General features: G+C 39.9%; 1 protein-coding gene across 1 annotated transcript in view; it reads left to right on the top strand.

Annotated features, from left to right (window-relative positions):
• The window catches only part of LOC102302586 (neurexin-1a), a 264,767-nt gene extending 241,599 nt beyond the window's left edge, over positions 1 to 23,168 (top strand). Inside the window, exons 23-24 of the mRNA XM_042214402.1 lie at positions 7,702 to 7,780; positions 21,292 to 23,168. Coding sequence (XP_042070336.1) covers positions 7,702 to 7,780; positions 21,292 to 21,596 — 384 coding nt within the window. The 3' untranslated portion in view covers positions 21,597 to 23,168. The remainder of the gene's footprint in view (positions 1 to 7,701; positions 7,781 to 21,291) is intronic.
• Positions 23,169 to 23,455: the final 287 nt, after the last annotated feature.

Raw genomic sequence — 23,455 nt, 5'->3', positions numbered from 1 at the left:
TACGAGGCCTTTCTATCTGCTGTCCCGTCGCCTTCTTCCGCCTCTTTCACTGCACCACTAATGATGTGTTGCTGCAAGACTGAAGCTTAGGACAACAAACTCCTCCCAATTAGTCTGTGCACACAACAACTCTGGCCAGTTATGGACCCTAGCAGGCCATTGTCAGTGTAAAGCATGTCAGCGTGAGCACGGGAAATAATTGCACATTGTTGTGAGCAGGATCATGCAGACAATACTGATTTCAGATTCTTTAGGATACACTTTTTGTTTGTATACACTAAAGGAGAGGTCCCAAAACCTTTTATGCGCCACCGACCAATTTATGTCCGACAATTTATGTCCAGCCTTTACGGTGTCGCGGATAAATACAACAAAATAAAAACCAGTACCAGTACCAAAAAAAGAAGAAAAAAAGACCCAGGGAAACCGAGTTAATGATAAAAAACGATTAAAAAAACCAAAATGCTGAAAACCGATAAAAACCCTGAAAACCATAAATTTCACACCTGAGCGTCAACTCTCGCGGCCCAGTACCAAATGACTCACGGACTGGTACTGGTCTGTGGCCCGGGGGTTAAGTGTCTACTGTACTGATTGAGGCTTTCGTCTTTTAAACATTGTGTGATGCTTTGTGTTTGATCTTATTTAACTATACATTTAATCCCCCCCCCAAAAAAATATAGTTTGTGATCATTCTTGGCTTCTCTGGCTTTTTATTAGCAGTATTCATGTGCAGTTAAGCAGGTTTTAAAAACCTCACGGTGTATGCTACAGCCTATGGGCTCACAGTACATATTCAGATATATATATTCATAAAACAGTCACTTTTGGGTCGACTGTGAGTTCAGTGTGGACATTAATGTTATGAAATTAACTTTTTTTTATTTTGAGTAATCCATCACCTGCAGCAGTGTATTAATCTCGTGCTGTTGATGGGCTCACCTCAGATGTTCTTTGACTGAAATTTGGTCTTTTTTTGGAGTCTACTTCCTGCTACATGATGCTACAGGAATTTTTGCTGAGAATAATTTATTAGCCTTGCAATAGCTCTGTGGCTAGCCACCAGGTAGCACGATGTAGCCTTAAAAACAGGCTTTAAATTTTCAAAATCTAATCTAATTTCCTGCTGAGTGTAAATCCTCTTTTGTAATTTTAAACTTTATTGTAACACCTGGAAGAACAGCCGTACTGATCATTCTTCTGGGGCTGAAAGAATTGGGACTATACAGGGAGTGCAGAATTATTAGGCAAATGAGTATTTTGTCCACATCATCCTCTTCATGCATGTTGTCTTACTCCAAGAGGCTCGAAAGCCTACTACCAATTAAGCATATTAGGTGATGTGCATCTCTGTAATGAGAAGGGGTGTGGTCTAATGACATCAACACCCTATATCAGGTGTGCATAATTATTAGGCAACGTCCTTTCCTTTGGCAAAATGGGTCAAAAGAAGGACTTGACAGGCTCAGAAAAGTCAAAAATAGTGAGATATCTTGCAGAGGGATGCAGCAGTCTCAAAATTGCAAAGCTTCTGAAGCGTGATCATCGAACAATCAAGCGTTTCATTCAAAATAGTCAACAGGGTCGCAAGAAGCGTGTGGAAAAACCAAGGCGCAAAATAACTGCCCATGAACTGAGAAAAGTCAAGCGTGCAGCTGCCAAGATGCCACTTGCCACCAGTTTGGCCATATTTCAGAGCTGCAACATCACTGGAGTGCCCAAAAGCACAAGGTGTGCAATACTCAGAGACATGGCCAAGGTAAGAAAGGCTGAAAGACGACCACCACTGAACAAGACACACAAGCTGAAACGTCAAGACTGGGCCAAGAAATATCTCAAGACTGGTTTTTCTAAGGTTTTATGGACTGATGAAATGAGAGTGAGTCTTGATGGGCCGAGGGCCGTGGCTGGATTGGTAAAGGGCAGAGAGCTCCAGTCCGACTCAGACGCCAGCAAGGTGGAGGTGGAGTACTGGTTTGGGCTGGTATCATCAAAGATGAGCTTGTGGGGCCTTTTCGGGTTGAGGATGGAGTCAAGCTCAACTCCCAGTCCTACTGCCAGTTTCTGGAAGACACCTTCTTCAAGCAGTGGTACAGGAAGAAGTCTGCATCCTTCAAGAAAAACATGATTTTCATGCAGGACAATGCTCCATCACACGCGTCCAAGTACTCCACAGCGTGGCTGGCAAGAAAGGGTATAAAAGAAGAAAAACTAATGACATGGCCCCTTGTTCACCTGATCTGAACCCCATTGAGAACCTGTGGTCCATCATCAAATGTGAGATTTACAAGGAGGGAAAACAGTACACCTCTCTGAACAGTGTCTGGGAGGCTGTGGTTGCTGCTGCACGCAATGTTGATGGTGAACAGATCAAAACACTGACAGAATCCATGGATGGCAGGCTTTTGAGTGTCCTTGCAAAGAAAGGTGGCTATATTGGTGCTGATTTGTTTTTGTTTTGTTTTTGAATGTCAGAAATGTATATTTGTGAATGTGGAGATGTTATATTGGTTTCACTGGTAAAAATAAATAATTGAAATGGGTATATATTTGTTTTTTGTTAAGTTGCCTAATAATTATGCACAGTAATAGTCACCTGCACACACAGATATCCCCCTAAAATAGCTAAAACTAAAAACAAACTAAAAACTACTTCCAAAAACATTCAGCTTTGATATTAATGAGTTTTTTGGGTTCATTGAGAACATGGTTGTTGTTCAATAATAAAATTATTCCTCAAAAATACAACTTGCCTAATAATTCTGCACTCCCCGTATTTAACTCAGTGGTTCTTCAGTGTTTTTTGGGGGATTTTTGGGAAATGAAATGCAATTTGAACCTTAATAATGCCAGATTCATCAAGTAGAAAACCTTGGTATGATTATTCAAAGTTATTAGTAGATGTCACAACTGAAAGAAATAAGTGTGGTATGAGCAGTAAGTATGGTATGGTAGCAGTCAAAATAAAAATAATAATAATTACAATGGCAAGAAGAACAATCTGACTGTTGTGCTTATATTCCCTGTGTGCTTCTCTTGCATGTAAGTCACAACAAGTGAGTACGTCTATGTATTTAAAAAGCAAGGGATAACATCAAATGTCAATGCCTCACAAGAATGCTCATAAAACAGCTGGTGTGCTTTGCAAAGCTTCCCAAGTGGGGCTCCTTTGGGGAGTTTTCCTACTGAGATGTCATTGGAAATCCCCCAATGGTTGTTGAAGGGGGATGGGATAAAGCATGTCACCCCTAAGAGACCCCCCCTCTTTAACAGTTTGGTACCAAGCTGCTGATTTGACTGAAAATATGAAGAAAAAAATCATCCTGCAGTTTCATGAAAAAATATTGTGGTAGTCTTTTTATATTTCAACTAAGTGAAGGTTAAAAAATATGAAATTCATGTTTTGCATTATACTGATGTTCTCAAAATATGAAGCTCAATTTATTCTAATCTGAAAAATATTAAAACCTACTTTGTTGGGATAAAAGACTGGATTAGAATAAAGTGTTCTTATTAAGAAGTATGACAAAAACTAGAAGTATTGTCGGGTAGAGAGAATTTCACACAATCCACCTCTGCTGTCAGTGGTTTCTTTCTTGTATGGTCTTATCTGAAAATAGTGACAGCCCATGGGAACTGTTATTCAGTAGGTTGCTTGCATCTAATGGATCGCATGCAATATGAGCATGAAGGAACAGATGTAGGCGAAGATTAGTTATGAGGGAAAATCTGCAGGTTTCTGTGCAGTTTAACAAACAGCAAAGCTTTTGTGTGCAATGATTATGTGTAGCAAAGCAATGTTTTCTCTGTGATATTTTAATCAAGATAGAAATTTGTTTTTGGCATTACGGGGTGAAAAAAGAAAGTATTTGGATTAAGACCAGATCTTAATAAGCAACAGATTACGGACACTCAGTAACAAATATCAGGTTTATTTTTGCAACAGACTACATGTAAAAAACAAAAGGGAGAGAGAAAGATTTGCAAAACAAGAGCTTATAATGGGAAGAAAAAAAGTTACTGGAGAAAATACTGAAAAACAGAAAGGGAACAGAAAACAGCAGCATCCTCAGTGGAATACATTACCAGGACAGCGGAGGCATGCTTTGGATAAACCCTTCAGATGCCTTCAGTGTCCTCCTGACTTTCAGCTTGTCTCCAAAGAGACATGTTGTGTGCCAGAGAGCATTCATCAAATTAGACCAGAAAGAAAACAATGTGAAAACCCGCAGCTCTCCCTCGAGACGTGCCGACAGGTTATCACAGAGAAGGTGTCTCTTGCTCTCCAGCACTGGGGCAGCAGCACACAGCAGCCTCCCTGAAGAGCAGCCCTCCCCTCCATCCCTCCCACCCTCTCTTTCTCTCCACACAGGCTGGGATTAAGAGGGAGAAAACGGGAATTCAATTTAGATGTGTACAAATGAAAGGCAACCTACTCCATATAGTAGTTTTTAGAGATTGGGATTATACACCATAGTGAAGTTGAAGGAACAGAAAAAGTTAGTGTTTGTGTGGTTGTAAATAACTAGAGGTCCTGCGGAACAAGACTGCTGACCAAGCTTTAGAAAGCACATGCAGAGCACGGCTTGGCTTGGACATCTCATTAAGGTGGACCGTTATCAATCCTCAAAGATCGAAAACCGGCATGACACTGCTAAAGAAGGCACCAACGTGCCTTTGGCTGAGTCAGTTTGGAATTTCCTGGTCCGCATCCTCTTTGATGGTTCAATCAGTGCGTGAGCCAAGGTCAGTCGATAGCTTTACTTCTCTGAAAGCTTTAGCAAGATGTATTTGTGTATAAAACTCCCAGCGGCACCTAAGGCAGTGGAAATGGCACTGCACTTACAAACGATCAACATTTTCATACACTTTGGTATGAACACTACAGGCAGGTTTCTCTTGACAGTGTTTCTCTTTCTTCCTCTTTTTGTGTTTTTCGTGGTCCCAACTGTCTCCCCAGGTTTTCTTAGTACATCTCATAGAAGTGTTCGCTCTGCTGCTCTGAGCAGAGGCAGATAAATGAGCTGTGCTGTAGGTTCACCGTGGCTTCAGCACTTTACCGCTAGATTAATGATGCCTTCCAAGCCCCGAGCCTTTGCTTTTAGCATTTTAGAAGTACCTTCATAAAGTGAACTACAGGCACATCTTGTTTATACGCTTATCTATTGGGGCATCTTTCCTTTGGGCATGATGCTGTTTGCATCAGTACACCTGACACTCCTGAGCTAATGAAACCCTTCCTGAAGCCCACAGTGTTTCTAGAAATCTTCAGACAAAGATGCCATTTCGACGAGGAAACCCACAGTAGCGTTATTTTGAACTCAAAATCCTCGAATGGTCAAAATAATCACAAGGACACCCATATCCATAGATATGGGAACAAATAAAATAAAATACTGACATTTCAGTTTGGGTTTTTTTTGGCTTCTCAGCCAGGCTACCTGTCAGTTTTCATCACAGTGGCTAAACTGCATGTAAACCTCTCACATAGCCCGCGTTGAATTGTGACGGGTGAAAAAGAAGGCAAGCATTGGTGGAGGACACCATAAATTGCTAATGTTATTGGATTTCAACCAGGTCATGACCACATCAAAATGTTGACCTACACACTAATCCTGGATGGCAGACTGATGCTCAGTAACATGTGAATTTATTTCAGTTTTGATTCAGAGCCATACGTCACATCCAGCACACACAAGATTCATTGAAAAAAAAAATGGACGTGGCTTATACATCCTCCTGGCTGTCCTTGGAGGGTCAGTTTTTTATTTTTAAGTCTAAATCAGACTTTGTTCATTTGCAAACCCTTTAGTGACATGCCCAAAAAGTCACAAACAAAACAAAAGACACCATGTCATCAAAAAACTGACTTTCTGTCTTTAAGATTAGTTTGTAATGGAAATCTAAACGACCTTGTGTTTTTGTGGATTTCATTGTCATGATGTAGTTTAAGCCCCCTTTATATATCCTTCTAGCCTGAATGAGGAGACAGAGACGTATAAATATGAACGGGCATACACCTCCGCTTAGGTTATCCTATGGGGAGTTAACCTACATCTAGTACACCCACATTACATCGCTTCCTCCTCCTTGGTTTCAAATAAACCTAAAGGACAGAGCGAAATGAGGAAAAAAAGGATGTGAGCAGTAGAGAAAGAGAGTGGTGAGGTGGGAAGAGAGAGGCAGTATTGATTCCTTGATTCCCGTACCTCTGCCAGTGAGTGCAGAGTGTCAAGATCTCCCGCCAGGAAAAACAAATCACAAGGCTGAAGTGATGGATGTGGCACTCCAGGATCCGGCGGTTTTGCCATCTGGATGGCCGACACTGTATATCAGCCTCATGCGCAGCAAATTAAATTTACATTTGGACGGCTTCCCCGGGCCTCACCCAACACAGATGCACCAAAAGCAGCCCTCCGCCACAACTTCCTTAATGGGTTTGATCTATCATTTCCGGGTCTATTATGTAAAGATGATGTTGGTCCATGTTCAGAATGTCAAAACGATGTTACAGTCGCAATAGAATCACATTATGCGCGGCCAAATGGATGTTAAGCAAAATGACATCACCTTTAATTTCCTTAACATGAGTCGATACTAATCCAACTTGCCGAAATATTTTGAATGCGCATTAGAACATCGGTGAAATAAGAGAGCAAATTCGATAAAAGCCAAAGTCTGTCTTCATTTTTAGGACCCTGATTCATTCCTTGCCCATTTTTTTTCCTTTGTCTGGTTTGTCACCGTCACACATGCAAACCCCTGCAGTATGAACAAAGTAAGGCTTGTCGGGAAGTACACTTAAAGGCTTAAAATTATTAGTCCAAAAAGGATAAGTGAGGATGTAATGCCACATATAAAAGAGAAGGTTTTTCTGCTTAGCAGCACACCACAAAGAAAAAAATCTAACCTGGCCCTGAAGACGCCGCCATGCCTAAATGAAATGACCTTTAACGCCGAGCTGATCAAATGGCCTGAAGCAAGACTATAAAAGAACATTGCAGTATAATGTTTTACAGTGTACTTTTTTTCTGGTCTATTGTTTGCCCTTTCCCATTTTCCTGGACGGTAAAATGTATCGTGTTTGGCAGGTGAGGAAGTGCGCTGAAAGCAGTCTGAAATGGATTTGATATAAGAGTCGATGTGGCAGCAGATGCCACGATTTGGTTTATTTTGGATCCTTATTTTGTAAAAAGAGATACTGAATTGCTTTGAAAGAAAGAAGAAGAAAATATTGATTTAAGCCTCTGTTGAGCTGGCTTTTGTTTTCCTATGTCCTTTTTGTTTTTTAAGCTTTCATGGCTGGTTGTCCTCTAAATGTCAGAGGTGTTTTGTGATGGCTCTCAGCAATCGCTTGAAGGGCTATGCAAAGCTACACAATGAAAAGCAAATTGAGCATGTGAGTCGACAGTTGTGCCGTGAACTTCAGCCCCCACTGTTCCCCAATAATCTGATCTCATTTATGTAAAGACAGCGCTTCCTGGAAAGCAGCGTAGCAGCTGCTACAGCGCCGGGGAGCTCGTGCCTGTGTTGACAGATGATTTCACCAGTCCAAAAGTTTAGTTTAGCCACTTGTATTCACATCTCAACTGCCTGGCTCTCTTTAACCTAACCTAACTTGAGTGGGAATCCTCTCAGCCCATAGATGCAGCTAAGTATTCCGTGCCCTCACCACTCCTCTGTGTAATTCTCTCTTTTCAGACAACTGACGACTTGCTGGTGGCATCAGCCGAGTGTCCAAGCGATGACGAGGACATTGATCCCTGTGAGCCGAGCTCAGGTGGGTTAGGTTAGTCATCTCTTTTTTTATTCTACTTCTCTCTGGGTGTGTCAGTGTGTCTTTGTGTGTAACAGTTCACCCCCACCAGGGCACTCGAGGCTAACGCATAGTGTTTAAATGAGAAGATTGGAGTTTCGTTAAAGCTTAAACACTTCTCAGAGGCTGACTGCGTGATACAGCAAGCTGCAGGCAGTCTGTTGGGTCGGGCAGCTCCATTTCTATACAGTAGCTCTTTCAGTAGTTTGTTGGAATCTAAATTATAAATGCAGTAAAATTACTGGTTTTTATTCATGCTGATTAATGTTTTAAGGCATTTTAATGTAACTAGCTTATTTGAATAGATTCAGGGTAGAGATCTATCACTGTCTGACCTTGGAAGATTAAACATTTTGAGAAAGAGATGCTATTTGTTTGTTTTTTGCTACAAGTTTGGTAGGACACATTCACATTTATTTGTTACACTCAGTAGATTTAGTCAGAATGAACGGAGGATCATCTGGCACTATTACTTAGAACTTGTTTAAGTTTTTTCAGTTGTTGCTGTTTTTGTGTGGGTTTTGTTTGCTTGTTTGTTTGTTTGACGATTGTGCTTCATCGTGTCCTGATCTGTGTGTTTTTTTTTTTAATTGATTCAAAAGCCTGATAATTGTTGCTCCACGACTTCCATCCATCAACATTAACCCACCTAAATTAAATGTTCGGAACAATGCTCTCAAAGAACCTCGTGCCCAAATAAAACTCTGCCTTTTTGCGTCAAACCAGCCGCTGTTACTGTGCTTTCATTTAATTTCTTCATCGGCTCACGGCATCTGTTAATAAACTCAAAAAACAAAAACAAAAAAGGCCACACACACGCACACAGTTGTGATTATCAAACCTGCAGGGCTCCAGCACGTGAAATCAAAGAGGGTAAACCCAGAGAGTTGGGGAAGGCTGATTTTTACAGGTGTGCAAAGAGTCCCCACTGTTGTTAATTAAATTCTACAGTGGGCAGTGGGAGTTCATCCTGTTGTTTCTCATGCAGTATTGCTCACAATGGCTGCACATAACCACCCTCGGAGTTTGTGATTGAGGCACATGTCATGTGTTGCTCTTCATAAAATAAACAAACACATTTTAGCTTTGGGTTCTGACCGTGTGTGTTGAAGAGCCCCAATAAGTGTACAACAATAATCATAAAAAAAAAGGTACCACTTATTGTTCTCCCTGAAATTGAAAATGCTCCTCCCAAGCTTTACTCAGACAAATATTATAAATGTGTTTGCTCCCTGCAATGCTAGCAAACTTTTAATCTCTTACCTCGCCACACATGGAGGGCAATTAAGCGTAACCTTTGAATGGAAAGATTTTTTTAAATGCATTCTGAAGTGATGAGAAGCACAGAGAACAATTAAGTCCAGACCCAAGGCCCCACGCTCCATCTAAATGTGCTATCGATCAGAATGTGGTCATAAAACGTCCACTAAATTAATGTGTGCCCCACAGCAAAGACTATCAACTTTTCTAGTCTGTCCCTCTTCCTGTTCCTTTGGTTTTCTACTAGCGAGATTAACTTTTACCTCGCTTTTCTCCTGCAATACATCAGAGCGATATTCCGATTGGGCAGCATCACAGCAGGTCCTTCCAGGGAACACTGTATCTGCTGCTTCTGAAAAAATACACAGGAGATTGAGCTGTGTACTGATTCACACTCGCATTATGATATTCTGTGACAAGGGCATCTGCCAAAACATCAATTGCATACTGTGTGATGCTTAGGGACACACCCTCCCAGTGCAGAGTATCCCTCTTCTTCTGTGATCACTGAAGGGGATTTGACACCAGAGCTGTGGGCTCCCAGGGTGGCAGCTGTCTAACACCGTATCCTGATTAATATCTACATTCAGAACAATTCACACGCTCTGCCAAGCACATGCCACATCTCCGACAGGGCTGCTGTGCATAAAGAACTGGATACACTGTTGCTGATAAAGTGCTACTTACTCATATTACTGTTCAGCCAGCTCCTTTTAATGACGCCAATAATATATCATTTTTCATGCAACACCTTGACAGCCTCTTCTGTCTGGCATCTCCAAAGGAGTGGCCAGATGCGCATACATTTGATATCTCTCTGTCTTCACAGCGCATGTATGCATACAGCAGGATAATGTTGGTGTATAAGTGATCTACAGAGGTCGAGCTTTGAAAAACACTATTATGCAAGCTATCTGTGGTCCAAGGTCAGCTCTAGATCATCCCGCATCTTACTGGAGTCTTGTCCCACAGCAGTCTCTGTCAGTTGTTGAATGACATGAATCAGGTAAACTTACTTATTGCCGAGCTTTATTACTCTTACTTCCGGAAACCATGGAAAGCCATCGCTACCAGCAGAGCTTATCGCCCAGCAGGACTCGGATTAGATCATACTGCACCAAATTGAATCCTCCCCCCTGCTTCTTGAAACCACAGAGGAATACACAAGCCCGTGATGCTGCAGCTCATCTGATCTGTAATAGGAGGATGCTTTGGGACCATGCTTGTACTGGGCAGCCAGTCTCACACAGCTGAATGTCAGCGTAATCCATCTGTTTATGTGATACCTGTTTTTCCGACTTCTTAGAAAGAAAAGTAACAAAACTATCCATAAAGATAAAAAATCCAATTCTCTCATATGTAAATATTGTTTGAATGCTGACGTTTAGCAACAATTTCCTTCATTTCTTGCGAGAAAATCTTTTAAAGACTGACACAAAGGGTTCTAATTATTTGCTGAAAACACAGATGCAGGTGGGAAAATATTCTCTTGAACAGCGTAGAAAGCTGCCACTGATTATTCTGCACCAAGTTTTCATGGTGAAAGTTAATGAAAGAGGTTGTTGCTGAGCTACATGAAGTCAGATGAAACGGATGTCTCTTACCTACCAGCTCCAGTTCATTGGCACCATGCAGGCTGTTGATGGAGGGCAGCTGCTGCAGAGTGACCCATATCCAAGGTTGCATGATTACATGCCGGAGCTGCCTTTGTTCCTCATTTTTCCTCCTCTGAGAGAACAATCCATGTTTAAAATTAGCAGCTGTTTAAAATGAGTTAAATTCTTGTTACCAGATTTGATAGGATTGTTTTACCCGTACCACCTTTTGGTTGAAAGTAAGTAAAGCAAAGTTTGTGCACTGTGTAAAATGTAATAAAAACTGAATGCAATGATTTGCAAATCTGATAAACCCATATTTTATTCACAATAGGGTATGGGAAACATATTGAATGGTTAAAGTGAGAAATCTTCCTTCTTTATGAGAAATATTAGCTCATTTTGAATTTGATGGCAGCTAGATATCTCAAGTGAGCGGGGCTGGGGGGCCAACAAAAGGCTGGAAATGTTCTCTTGAGTAGTAAAAAAACAGCTGGAGAAAAATTTTGTAGTTAATTAGATTTTTTGTCAACAGGTCAGTAACATGATTGGCTTTCTTAAGGAGGCAGATTTTCTCCAATCTATAAAAACCAATACCTACAATAATAATAATTCTGAATAATATACATCGGTAAAGTAAATAATTAAAACTAAGGGTTAAAGCCGACCATCAACATTGGATGCCCATGATCTTCAGTCCCTCAAGCACCGCATTAAAAATCGACATGATTTTGTCACAGAAATCAATGCGTGGGTTTAGGAACAAATCCATAAATCGTTGTTCACCATTGTTAAACACAGTTGTTTGTGTTATCCATAAACACAGGTTAAAGCTTCGTCATACAGAAAAGAAGTCATATATGAACACCATCCAGAAATCCGGGTCTGCTTGCACATCTGGAAAAGACTTAACAATACAGTTTTTAGAGACATGCATGTCTGTCAATATATGCTCCCATTCAGACCATGTCTTATTCAAGGAAGGCCTTACATATTTTATCAAGTGGATTCTCAGACTATATACTGCATCTATTACAACAGTGTGGCTTCACAGCAGAAGAGTCCAGCAGCTGGACTGTCCTGCCTGCAGCCCAGATCTTTCATCATTTTAAAACATTTGGCACATCATGAAATGAAAAATTCAGCAAAGAAGATCCAGGACTGTTGAGCAGCTGGAATCTTGAATCAGACAAAATGAGACTACCATCAAATCCAAAATAACCTCTCTTCACGTCATTACCTACTGGCTTTTTTTTTTTTTTTTTTACATTAATCCAACTTTTTTTGAATCGGAGACATGCATGTTGAGAAATTGATAATGTAAAATGTTTGACATGTAGCATTTAAAATATATTTTTTAAGTAAAGGGGTGTGAGGATTAATCCTAATTTCAAATTAAATAGGTTAACTGCACTTATAATAGAGCCAGATTACAACATAAGTCTGTGTTCTATGTCAGCACAGTAAATAATGAAGATAATGCTCGCAGCAAGCCGTTGTACCCTAACGTAAAGGCAGGTGGAAACATCTAGCTTGTTGGTAAGAAAATACTTTGTTTCAATTTTAGGTTATTCTTCTGTTTCCAATCTGAACCTAAGCTAACTGGCTGTCAAATGTAGCATTATACTTCCCAAAGTATGTTTATTATTACACAAAATAGCTGTTTCATATTAAGCTACAATTGGCTGTTTTCTTCATGCAGCTTTAAGCGTACGACCCAATAAAATCTAACTATTCCTTAGTGGCCCATAGAAATCAATACCAGCTTTGAAATTGACTCCCTTAATTATTACTTGAGAACAAAGCCCCCCCTCCATACCTCATAATGAATAAATGATGGAGGAAAACATGAGGAAGTTTCTCTTACACCTGACAGAATACACAATGTTTCCTCTGAAGTTTGGATTCTCTGATCCCTGACTTCTAATGGTTTTTTTTTTCCTTTCTTTTGAGAGAGTGCACAAAAGTAGACGGATATATCCAAACACTCGACGCCTCAGCTGGATGTTTATCTTTTAAACCCGTGCACCTTTATTTTTCCACCGTCATTAATTATGCAACATGCAATCATGTAAAATGTGATTTGTATGAAGGAGAAAAGCCCCCCCCCCCCAACATTATCTAGGTTCACACCATCAGCCTCAGTGAGACTTGTGGTATGTGCAGACCTTTGCATTTCACACATAATCTTTGAGTGCTTTTATTCTCTGCTAGAAATAGCCTTTTTCTGCACATTGCCCATAGGCAGGTTAAGGTTAATCATCTCTAGTTTCCTCTTCTCTCTATGCGTGCTCATCTTTTTTTTTTTTATCCTCAAGCATTCTGCAGTGACATTAGCGGCTGCTAATGTGTTTGACATTTTGTTTTAATAGATTTAATTTATGGTTGGGGAAACAATACATAGAGTAAACCAATAAATCAAACGGTAAATGAATACTCTCTTTAACCCCATGGCAATGACTGGAATGCACCCAGACAGGAGGAAAAAAATTAGAGTAAATTATTGTTTTAAAAGTAGCTGTGAGATTAATGAAACATTAAGAGCACTGTGCTGGCTTAAGAGGTCACTGCCCACATTTAATAGGTTATTCAATCATACCCAGCTGGAACTCTGTGTGTGTTCATTTCTCCCTTTGCTGAATACAGTGTCATGCACCTTGCATGCCAGACTGCCACTAGCAGAGATGGTTTAACTAATGGAAAAAAAAGGCCTTTTTTCAAAACCGGAGGCCTATTGAACGTGGTCGTAGCTCACAGCCGGGAACAACGCCGATGACCTTCAAGCATCACGTCTACTCTTTTTGCCAACATGTTGCTGTTATTTTCCTATAGTCTGCTACTTTCTGCAGACAGCCTTATGGAATTTTGCCATTTTTGTTTTTCTTGCACTCTTTCACTGCGGATTATGCCATTCAAGTCTTCTCTCTACATCCTATTTTAAATGAAGTGTGTTCTGAGAGAAAACAGGATTTCACACTTACTGTCAGTCTTTCTCTTTACTGATCCCACCGTATTTATATTTTCAATTACTTTTATTTTTTTTCACCGTTCATCTTTCTGGTGTGCTGACATTGATGATAACACATTGTGTCTGTTTATGAGTCTAAGTAGGGCATGAAAGACTTTGCTAACCAAGAAAAGAAAAGTTGCTCAGTTAAAGGCCAGTTATCGAAATAGTAAAAGCAACTAAGACATTACAAATATTAATAAAAAATGTACCAGTCTGGAAAATGCATGTAAAGATGATCTCATCTTTACATGCATTTGATATTTTTGTTGACCTGCTGTCTAACAACTGTATCACTTAATCTGACTAAAGGTGGTCATTAAGTTGTTGTGGGGATAAGAAATAGTCTCTAGTAAAACATATGGACAGTTTTCTGAAAAAAGTTTTTCCTCCACTTCCTGATTTCTTATTTCAAGTTTAAGATCTTCAGAGATTTTTGAACATTCGAAAGATAACAAAGATAACCCAAGTAAATACAAAATGCAGTTTTTACATGATTTGATTCATTAATGGGAAAAGTACCCTAATGCCACGTTTGACTGGTGTTCTTGTTTATAGCAGGTGTAGCAGGAAGTAAACCGTCCAAATAGTTGAGCTTTTGTCTCGCCACTCTACAGAATATTTTGCCAAAACTTTTTTGGCAAATGAGCCTTTGTGTCCTTTTTTAGTCAGCAGTGGTTTTCACCTTGAATCTCTCCCATGAATTTCATTTTTTGCCAAGTCTTGTTCATATTGTTGAATCATGAACTCTGACCTTAATTGAAGTGTCAGGCCTGCGTTCTTTTATGACTTCCTGGACGAGTCATTAATGTGCTCCAGCAGTAATTTTGCTAGGTAATTTTGGCAGGTAGGTGAACCTTCCCACTCCTGGGAAGTGAGTTGCTTTTTGAGATCTTTCAGCCCATCTCACTATTGTTTAAATGATTTCGTGATTCAGCAGATCTGACAGTTATCAGTCCTGGGTGTGGCTAGTGAGAATGAACTCTTCTGTCCAACAATGTGGTTAATCACAGTTTTTGTGCACACAGTTGTCATAGCAGCTTGTGTCTACATATTTAAAACTGTTTGTGTTATCATCATGAAACAAAATACAGGTATGAACACAATGACACAATGTTACCTAGCTATAGAGCCATAAGTAAGTAGGTATAGAGCCCGAGACCTCATAGCCTGACACTATAGAACTCTACCTCTCTAATCAAGAGATGAACTCCAGACTTGTGACATTAAAGCTGAGTAAGCTTAGTCGTCTTCTTTCATCTTGCCTTTTTAGTGGAATCCCTCTTGGCAAAGGCTTAAACTGCATCATACCTTTTAGTGGGGTTAAATCAAACACCTTTTTAATAATTCTCACTTCATTTCATGCTCACTCAGCTCTCAGTTCATCATCCACCATCAGCGTGCGCAGAGCCACTTCAGACTCATATATGCAAGCTGTCATGAGGCATACTGCCAGCATGTCACAAGTACAGGGTGGCTTGCATCACTTCTTGAGGACACTCCGATAATTAAAGAGGCAAGAGGGATTTAATAAATGTTTTGGCTCTGCTGCAGTTGATACAGTGACCTGTCTGCAAAATGATCCCCGGCTATATGACAACTCTGACAGCTCATGATTATAGCTGGATATGTGAAGTAAGAAGATGGTATAACACTAATCTGGCTGAATAACAGCACTGTGTCACTGAGCATGCCAATAGCTGTAAGCCTGGTTGATCTGAAGGCAAACCTGCAGCCACACCTCCCTAAGCCCTCAACGATGCATGATGTGTTGCTCATGTTGTCAGCTGTTGCAGTTTGCGGATGGCCAAGTTTACACAAAATCTCTTTTTGCTAGTTTCTTGATAAAAAATAAAAATTACTTCATTCTTTGATTCATTTCCATTGGAGCATTAACACAGCCTTGCCATTGTGCATCCGCTTAGAAAAAAAGCTTTATCCTTATCTACCCTGCACAACCCTTTAAAGCCATTAGCAACAAAAGCTAATGAAAGGTCAAGCCCGGCCTGTCTGTTCAATATATTCTGAATAATCTTGGTTGCTCCATTACCTCTCAACAAGTCTTACAGACACCTGAAGTAAACCCACCCCCTGCTGTGCTTTTCCTTCATCTATTGCCCCCATCAACCTGCCCTGTTGCAAATTACCAAACAAATGAACCCTTTCGCTGGAGACAAATGAGGAAAAATAGTCTTTGAAGAGGACCATTTATTCAAATCCCACCTGACAGTGCAAAATCTCTGATCCCATTTCTCTCCTTGAGCGCATGTGGCACAAAGAAGTCAGGCAAAGAGAAGTAGAATCACATCAGGCATTTCTCCGGCTTTTAAATGACATTTTCCTATGCGTCAGTGCTAATATCTTCAAGAGGCAAGCTCATATATCCATACTGAAGGATGCAGGCAGAATTAAGAGAAGAGATGCAATCAAATAAAGCCCGAAGAAAGAAAAGCATCAGAGTCTTCAAAGTCGCTTTGCACTGTTTATTAACACTGCACGGCAAAGTGCAGTGTCTTAGCCAGGCTGTTTCTTTTCTTCCACTAAAACTCATGTATCAAGGTCACATATAAAATCTTTGCTTCTTTGTTCAGTTTTTATTTTATTTATTTACTTTTTTGTGCATCTCCTCTCGAGAACTCTCTGGTGAAAGCGAATGATTTGTGACTAAATAACTAGAACATTAACTTGTCCTTGTAAATAAAACAGCAAAGACTTTATGATGGTCTGGATATGAGACTGAACTATAAGTCTTGCTCTGGGATGAGACGTAGAGGAGAGAGTTATTCTGGCAGCTTTTACCCAACTGCAATCCTTCAAAAGTTAACCCCCCTGAGTTTACCTCCATCGCTTCACAAGCACACCCCTGCAATGCTGCCATGAAGCTAGACACACTTTAAGGTCATTTTCCCCATGTCTAATTTTACCCTTGGGTGCGCTCGAGTAGAGCTCATAAGAGCAGCCATCATTTTAAACACTTGTTTCAGTTGCTATTTCTTTCTCAGTTTATGTGCCTTCATTCTGAGATGATGGAGTGCTAATGAACAGACAGGCAGATGCATTTTGACTGAGGTCCTTTTGGGGTTTTCTCAATGGCCTTGGGTCTGGGACATTACTTTATCTGAACTCCACTTGAGTTCAGGCACACTGTAGGGCAGGGGCACAGTCAGGCACATGGGTAACAAATGAGCTGCATCACTGTGTTAAAGGCAGTCTAGTAGACTGTGTAAGATCCCATCAGGTGGCTATTTGATAGACAGTGCTGAGACTAAAGGTGAAATAAAGAGCTACTGTAAATGCTAATAGCTTTAGACAAAACATGGTTGTGTCAGCACTGTGCTAAATTTAGTGCTAACCTTTGACTGGTCAGCTCTCTGCACCATAAAAGTATTGAGTTCTTACGAGCTGTAAGAGTGGCGCCAACAGATCAGAAGAGTCCTAGTAAATTTTAAATACTGCGCAGAGCACCCAGAATTTAGGAACACAAACATACCACAGTCATGGAGGGTGAGGGGGAATTTAAGCTAGCATTTTTCTTCATATTATAATTTTTATATAAGCAAATTAAAGGAGAATTATGGGCTGTATGTCCCGATCCCAAAAAATGAAGGCCAACAATTATTTTATTATTTCTTTGGGGCATTTTAATTCATTTATGTAGTTATTTTTTTTCCACTTAGTTTCATTTTTTGGGGGGCTGTTGTAGCCCTCCATAGAAAGATTTCCATTAATGTTGAAGTAAATGAGTAGCTCATTTAACCCACTTATTTTACTTTTTCAGTGATGAAAGATGGATTGTGGTCAGTTAATTGAGAGCTTTCCAATGTAAAGTCGCTGTGAGAGCTCAGCCTGTGGGGAGCCAATCAACAGATCCTGGCAAGAGGAAATAACAAAGCCTAGAGCTGGAGGTGTTAGATCACACAAGGAAGAACAGCGCGCCATGATACTTTTGGCACATGGTTCACTCCTGATGTAGCAGTCTGAGGCTGCCTCCCTCCCGAACCAGCCGAGGTCTCATATAAAACTCTAGAGTGCCACATCAAGACCTCTATCCTCCATCAACCTGCTATGTCATCTACACTTTCAACTTTTTTGACCCTGAACAAAGGATAGATAGCACATATGAAAGTAACTCACCGTTAATGCCCGTGCGATGGTTTGCTTGGGACGAGCCGTGTCAACCAGTGGCTTTTGCCCACAAGGCGAGAGCATTCTTCACACCTGTCTGCAAGGATAAGTGGGCTTGTCACAAGCAGAGCTAATCTGTTGCAACGCTCAGTCACATTCAATCCTCCATTGGTACTCTCTGCTTGTCCTTGAATGTCGGATAGCATTGGAAGCATACTTGGGCCGCTGATCAGTCTAACCATGCTGGAAAACATGTCAATGAAGAGGAGCAGCATCTTTGCGTCTGATAGACAGCTTGGGGAACTTTTGCCCTTTGCAGTTTACACTTTTTTGTGCCCTTTAGTCCAATATTTTCCTAAAATAGACATACCTGATAGAGGTTGATCACGAGCAAATAGAACACCATTCGAAGTCATTGTTTGTCTGAGAATTCAACTGTCACTCAAGAGGAGATATGGGAGTAATCAAAAAGTGCTTTATTTCCAAAGCCATCGACAATGAGTAAAGGCACAAGAGAGAGAACAATGATGAGAGCTAGCAGAGACATAAGGAGAGCTGTATTATAGCTTGGATAGCATTCAGAAAATGAAGTGGGTTTGCTGATGTGCTATCACTCTCATATTCACAGGAGGATCCCTGGTAGTAGGATGCTTTCAGTGTTATAAAAGACCGACATCACTGTGTAACAATAGTCAAAGAAATATGTAGAAGAAGAACAAGAATAGTTTGCAGATAGGTCAATGCAAAGTAAATCCACCCCCCAACCCCCATTTTATTGTTAGGCTTGTCCAACAGCATCGATAATAATCCTATTTAGAGTTACTGCGTACGATTGGTTTCTCCTTCACTGAATTCTTTTTCAGTGTCCTATTTGCTAATGCTCACAGAAGTACATTGTCTGTCATTAAATAAGGGTCTGATAAGATAGGAAGAAGTGATTATGACAAACTTCAACACAATAAAACTCTGCTATCCTTTTTATTTTCCTTTTGATGTAAAATCGTTGCTCTGCGCTGTATTCTTGAATAGGAAGAGTTACTTATGTGGAAATATTTCTGTGAAGGATTGAAATTATGAAGACACAGTGTTGCAGTTTCTGTTTTAGAATAACATTTCTTTCTAAAGTTGGTTTGATTGTATTAAAGCTAATGAATGCATTTTATTTCTTAAACCAAAATATAAAAAAATAAATAAGTGAAGACAGTAGGACAACAAAGTAGGACATGAAGGACAGCACACGTATGACCAATTTCAAACTCTTTTCTCGAATTTATTATACAGTGGTCCCTCGTTTATTCGTTCTAAAAATTACGTTCTAAAAATAACCCGCACTCGGTGAAATCCGCGAAGTAGCCAAGTTTATTTTTTACAATTATTGTAGATGTTTTAAGGCTGTAAAACCCCCTCACTACACACTTTATACAGTTTTCTCAGACAGGCATGAACATTTTCACACTTTTCTCTCTTGTTTAAACTCTCTCAAAGTTCAAACCTTAGTAGAAAAATAAGTCCAGTATTACAGAATGAAACCAAAGATCAAACCATGTGACGCAGATGTGTCTGTGTCAATCAGGACACAGAACACAATACGCAAGTTAAAAAAAAAAAACAACAAAAAAACCCAAGCATGCAAAATTGCACAAAAAAAATCCGCAAAACAGCGAGGCCGCGAAAAGTGAACCGCGTTATAGCGAGGGACCACTGTGTTTAAATCTTTTATAAGAATTGTACTTGCCAAAGAATTGAATATCCCGTGATGTTCTGATCAATATTGCCATTGCTGTTCATGTGAGCATAAATGGCAACTAATATAAGCATCGCTAATGTTTCAATGTATAATTACTTCTCATTAGAAAGTATCAGTATATCATCTTTAAATGACATTGTGAGGTCTTCATCTAATAGTTACAGTGACGCGTATAACATGAATAAAAGACATAAATAAACATAGAGAAACATCAGTGAGAAGCAAACTTCTACTTTTCATTTAAATGCGAGGTTATACGATAGCGACAATGAAAACCTACAGTAGGAATAAATGTGAACTGACTACTTTACCATTTGCATTACGTAACAAACTGGCCCCTTATATCAACACATATGATTCTGTGTGTTACAGCATAGTCACTGCATCATTTCATAAGTGCTGCAAGAAGCAGCAACAAAGTGGAAAATCTGCAAAGCTTGCTAAAATAAAACCCCAAAAAACTGCCCAGTCAACACAGAGGAGCCATTTGAGCCCTTCATCTCCACACATCTATGTTTGTTTCTGTTATTGTTAGTTTGTCCACTGGAAATAAAAAACAGAAACTTAACATCTTCTCATCAAGATCACTACGATCTAAACACAGCTGTAAATCCCTGAGATATTTTCTCCCGATCCAGTCTAAACAGATTGCTTTCATTTCCAAATGTTAGCATTAAGTGTTTGGATTTCACAATTGCAACAAAGAGGGGCTTAACCAGAAATGATGACTGCTACAAAAACACACAGAGAGATGTGCCAGGAGGACTGAATGATATCGGGGAGGGGGGGACTGACATGTTTTCAAAATAGCACCACCAAAGAAGTCGAGACAGCCTTTGGCAAAAATCTGCTGATTCAATTGAAGAATTGTTTCTTTCTGAAAGATTTATTTTCAGAGACTGTGAGACAGTCATGCTGCTCGGATGAATGCTGAATGTTGGAAGTATGGCTTGTTCATTCATGACTATGCTGTAAAGCATGTAATGAGTTGTGAGCTTCCCTGCGATTGATTAACACATTAGTCGTCTTGTCAGTATTACTTTTGAATTTAGAAAATCTCTTTTTTTATATATATCCATCTATCCGTTCACTTAACCACTTATCCAACTGTTGTTATGGGCGAAGTGCCGCCTGTCTTAGTTATCGTAGCTTGTAAAAAAATTCCCATATTCCCAGTATAACATTTAGACATCCTCTATAGGCAGAGGAGAAGGTTAGAAAGGTCAAGTGCTATATTGAAGTCTACAAAACATCCCTGGCTCTTTTGAAGGTTCTTCTTAGGGTTGCATTTCATTGTAACTTCTTTGGTAATTTTGTGACTGTCAGACCATGTAAAGTGTTGCCTTTAAAATATGCTCGGGGTATTTGTGTCTTATTTAACAGTCAGAGTCGTTTTGAAGTCTTTTGGCCATCACAATGGGATATTAAACGCTTAAAGTGTCAGATCACGCTGCAGAAAGACATTCGCTGGGACCCCTTATCTTTGCCATTATATGCCATTTCATTCTATTGTGCTCTATTCATTGTCTGACTGCACGCTTTTCTATTTGATGGGAAAGCCATTTAAGCCAGCATGTACTTTGAAAATCGTCAGTCTTGATGTCTATTATATTTGGGATATTCATTTGTACATGCAGATAGAAAAATGCATGCTCTCATTCATTACACCAATACGGTCAAAGTAATGATGAAACATAAAACGTGGTTTTTTTGCAGTAATCTTGTTTTTTTTGTCTTGCAGCCAATCCCACTGGTGCTGGACCAAAGGGTTACCCAGGAACACAGGAGGTCTTCCGTGAGTCGAGCAGTACTACGGGGATGGTGGTCGGCATCGTAGCAGCAGCGGCGCTGTGCATTCTCATCCTGCTTTATGCTATGTATAAATACCGGAACAGAGACGAAGGCTCCTACCATGTAGACGAGAGTCGTAACTACATCAGCAACTCGGCACAGTCCAACGGAACCGTGGTCAAAGAGAAACAGGTCAACACAGCGAAAACCTCGAGCAAGAACAAGAAGAACAAGGACAAGGAGTACTATGTGTGATTGTCAAAGCTCTGGTCTTTGTCAGGCCAACGTAAACATTTATCAAAAAGACAAATCAGGACTTGTGTAATATAACAACAAATACAAACATTATTTAGTCATTTTCCCCCCATAAGACAATGCTCTGAAAAGCTGAAAAAAAAAACATGGTAAATAAAAAAAATTAAAAAATAAACTTTCTTCAGTCTTAAACACTGGACAGAAAGTACTGAGGTTAAAAGACTGGAGGAAAAATGGGTCTGCCAACAATTAAAAATGAACTAAATACATATCTAACATGTCAGCAAAACACCATTAACCCATCTGTGACTTGTTCTTTGGCCACGATAATGTGATCGAACTCCCGTGTTTCTGGAGGAGCACAGATGCACTTTGCAAATGGAGTGACAGCATAGCAGACTTAACGTTCCATTTCCATTGCCTGTGTTTGTGTTGCTGGGACTTTTTCTAGGTAAAATGGCACAATGCATAAATAAATACATACATTAAAATACGCCAAACATTTATGAAGAGGATGAAGAGGAATTAAAAAAAAAAATCAATCACATGACGTTTAAGCCAGAGATGAGGAATCAGCCAAAAGTCCTCACGGTAGAGGCAGAGATGGCCTGCAAAGACTATTACCTGGCAGGCAGGGCTGCTGCAGTGCAAAGATGAGAACAGATGGCAGCTTCTCTTGAAGACTTTGGTTTAAAAGAATATGTGAGTTGTGCCAGGAAGAAATCTGGAGGCCTTCGTTTTCACATTGTGTGAACTCAAAGGAGAGACTTCGCTCAGAATCCCGCAGATGTCTCAACGGTGATCATTCAGGAGCCATGCACGCAAAATTATCTTATTACGGTACATATGTTTATATACAATACAACCACATCTATATGTGCTTTCTGGACTGTGACAAAGTGGTGTTTTATAGCCTGTTGTATAGATGATGCAAACTATAACTGCTCCTCAGCCGTTTTGGAATAAAACCTTTAAAAAAAGGACAAAAAGAAGACATAAATGTTATTAAGTGTTGCTAGACATAGAAGATTTTATGAGGACATCTGCATTTTGTTTTTGTTTTTTCAGTTGGATAATAATTTGAATCTCTCCCTGTTTTTACATGTGTTCCTATATAGTTTTTATACAAATTCCAACCTGGACCAGTAACAGCCTAACCTGAAACCTGCACAAGCTGTTGATAGCGGAGATGTGTGACAACTTGTGTGGCTCTCTTTTAAGGATCCTGGTAGAATCACTGCCTTCCTGCTCAATCCTGACTTACATGAGTGAGAATGAAGACCTAGAATATGAGTGTTGATGATGATGATGATGATGGTGATGGATGATGCCAGTGATAAAGATAAATTAACTTGCTGTGTGTGTGTGTTTTCCAAGTGGTATTATAAGATTGTCCAGTGTGCGCTTGGGATGACACAAAACCAGAGGAGAATAGCTCAAATAAGTCTCCATTTCAACTGTTCTGTGTTTGTTCTGTCATTCTGTCAGTCAATTCTGCTTTCCAGAGACCTGTACTTGGAATGAGTATGAGGAAAAATGACCATGAACTATAAATGATGATCATGAATTCTCTTTGTTTGCTCCTCTTTTTATTTCTTCAAGCATTTCATGTTCAGTTGAACTTCTTCTTGTACTCCACATCAAAATGAGTCATAAAAATGAGGGTTTTTTTTTGAAAAATCAAATGAATAAAATATGACTGAAGTGAACTTAAAACCAGACTATGGATAAAATGTGTCAGAGCTACATGCAGGTATTATGACTTTCATTTTGTCATCAGGCAAGCACTCTTTACATCATTAAATGAGTGCTACACCGATTGGACTCCTAGAACACTGTCTACTCATGACGGACGACCT

This window comes from Haplochromis burtoni, unplaced genomic scaffold, assembly GCF_018398535.1.
Source record: "Haplochromis burtoni strain Fernald_Lab_line unplaced genomic scaffold, NCSU_Asbu1 Contig_12, whole genome shotgun sequence".
Classification (NCBI taxonomy): Eukaryota; Metazoa; Chordata; class Actinopteri; order Cichliformes; family Cichlidae; genus Haplochromis; species Haplochromis burtoni.
The sequence above is the reverse complement of the archived record's forward strand: the minus strand, read 5'-3'. Positions and strand labels throughout refer to the sequence as shown.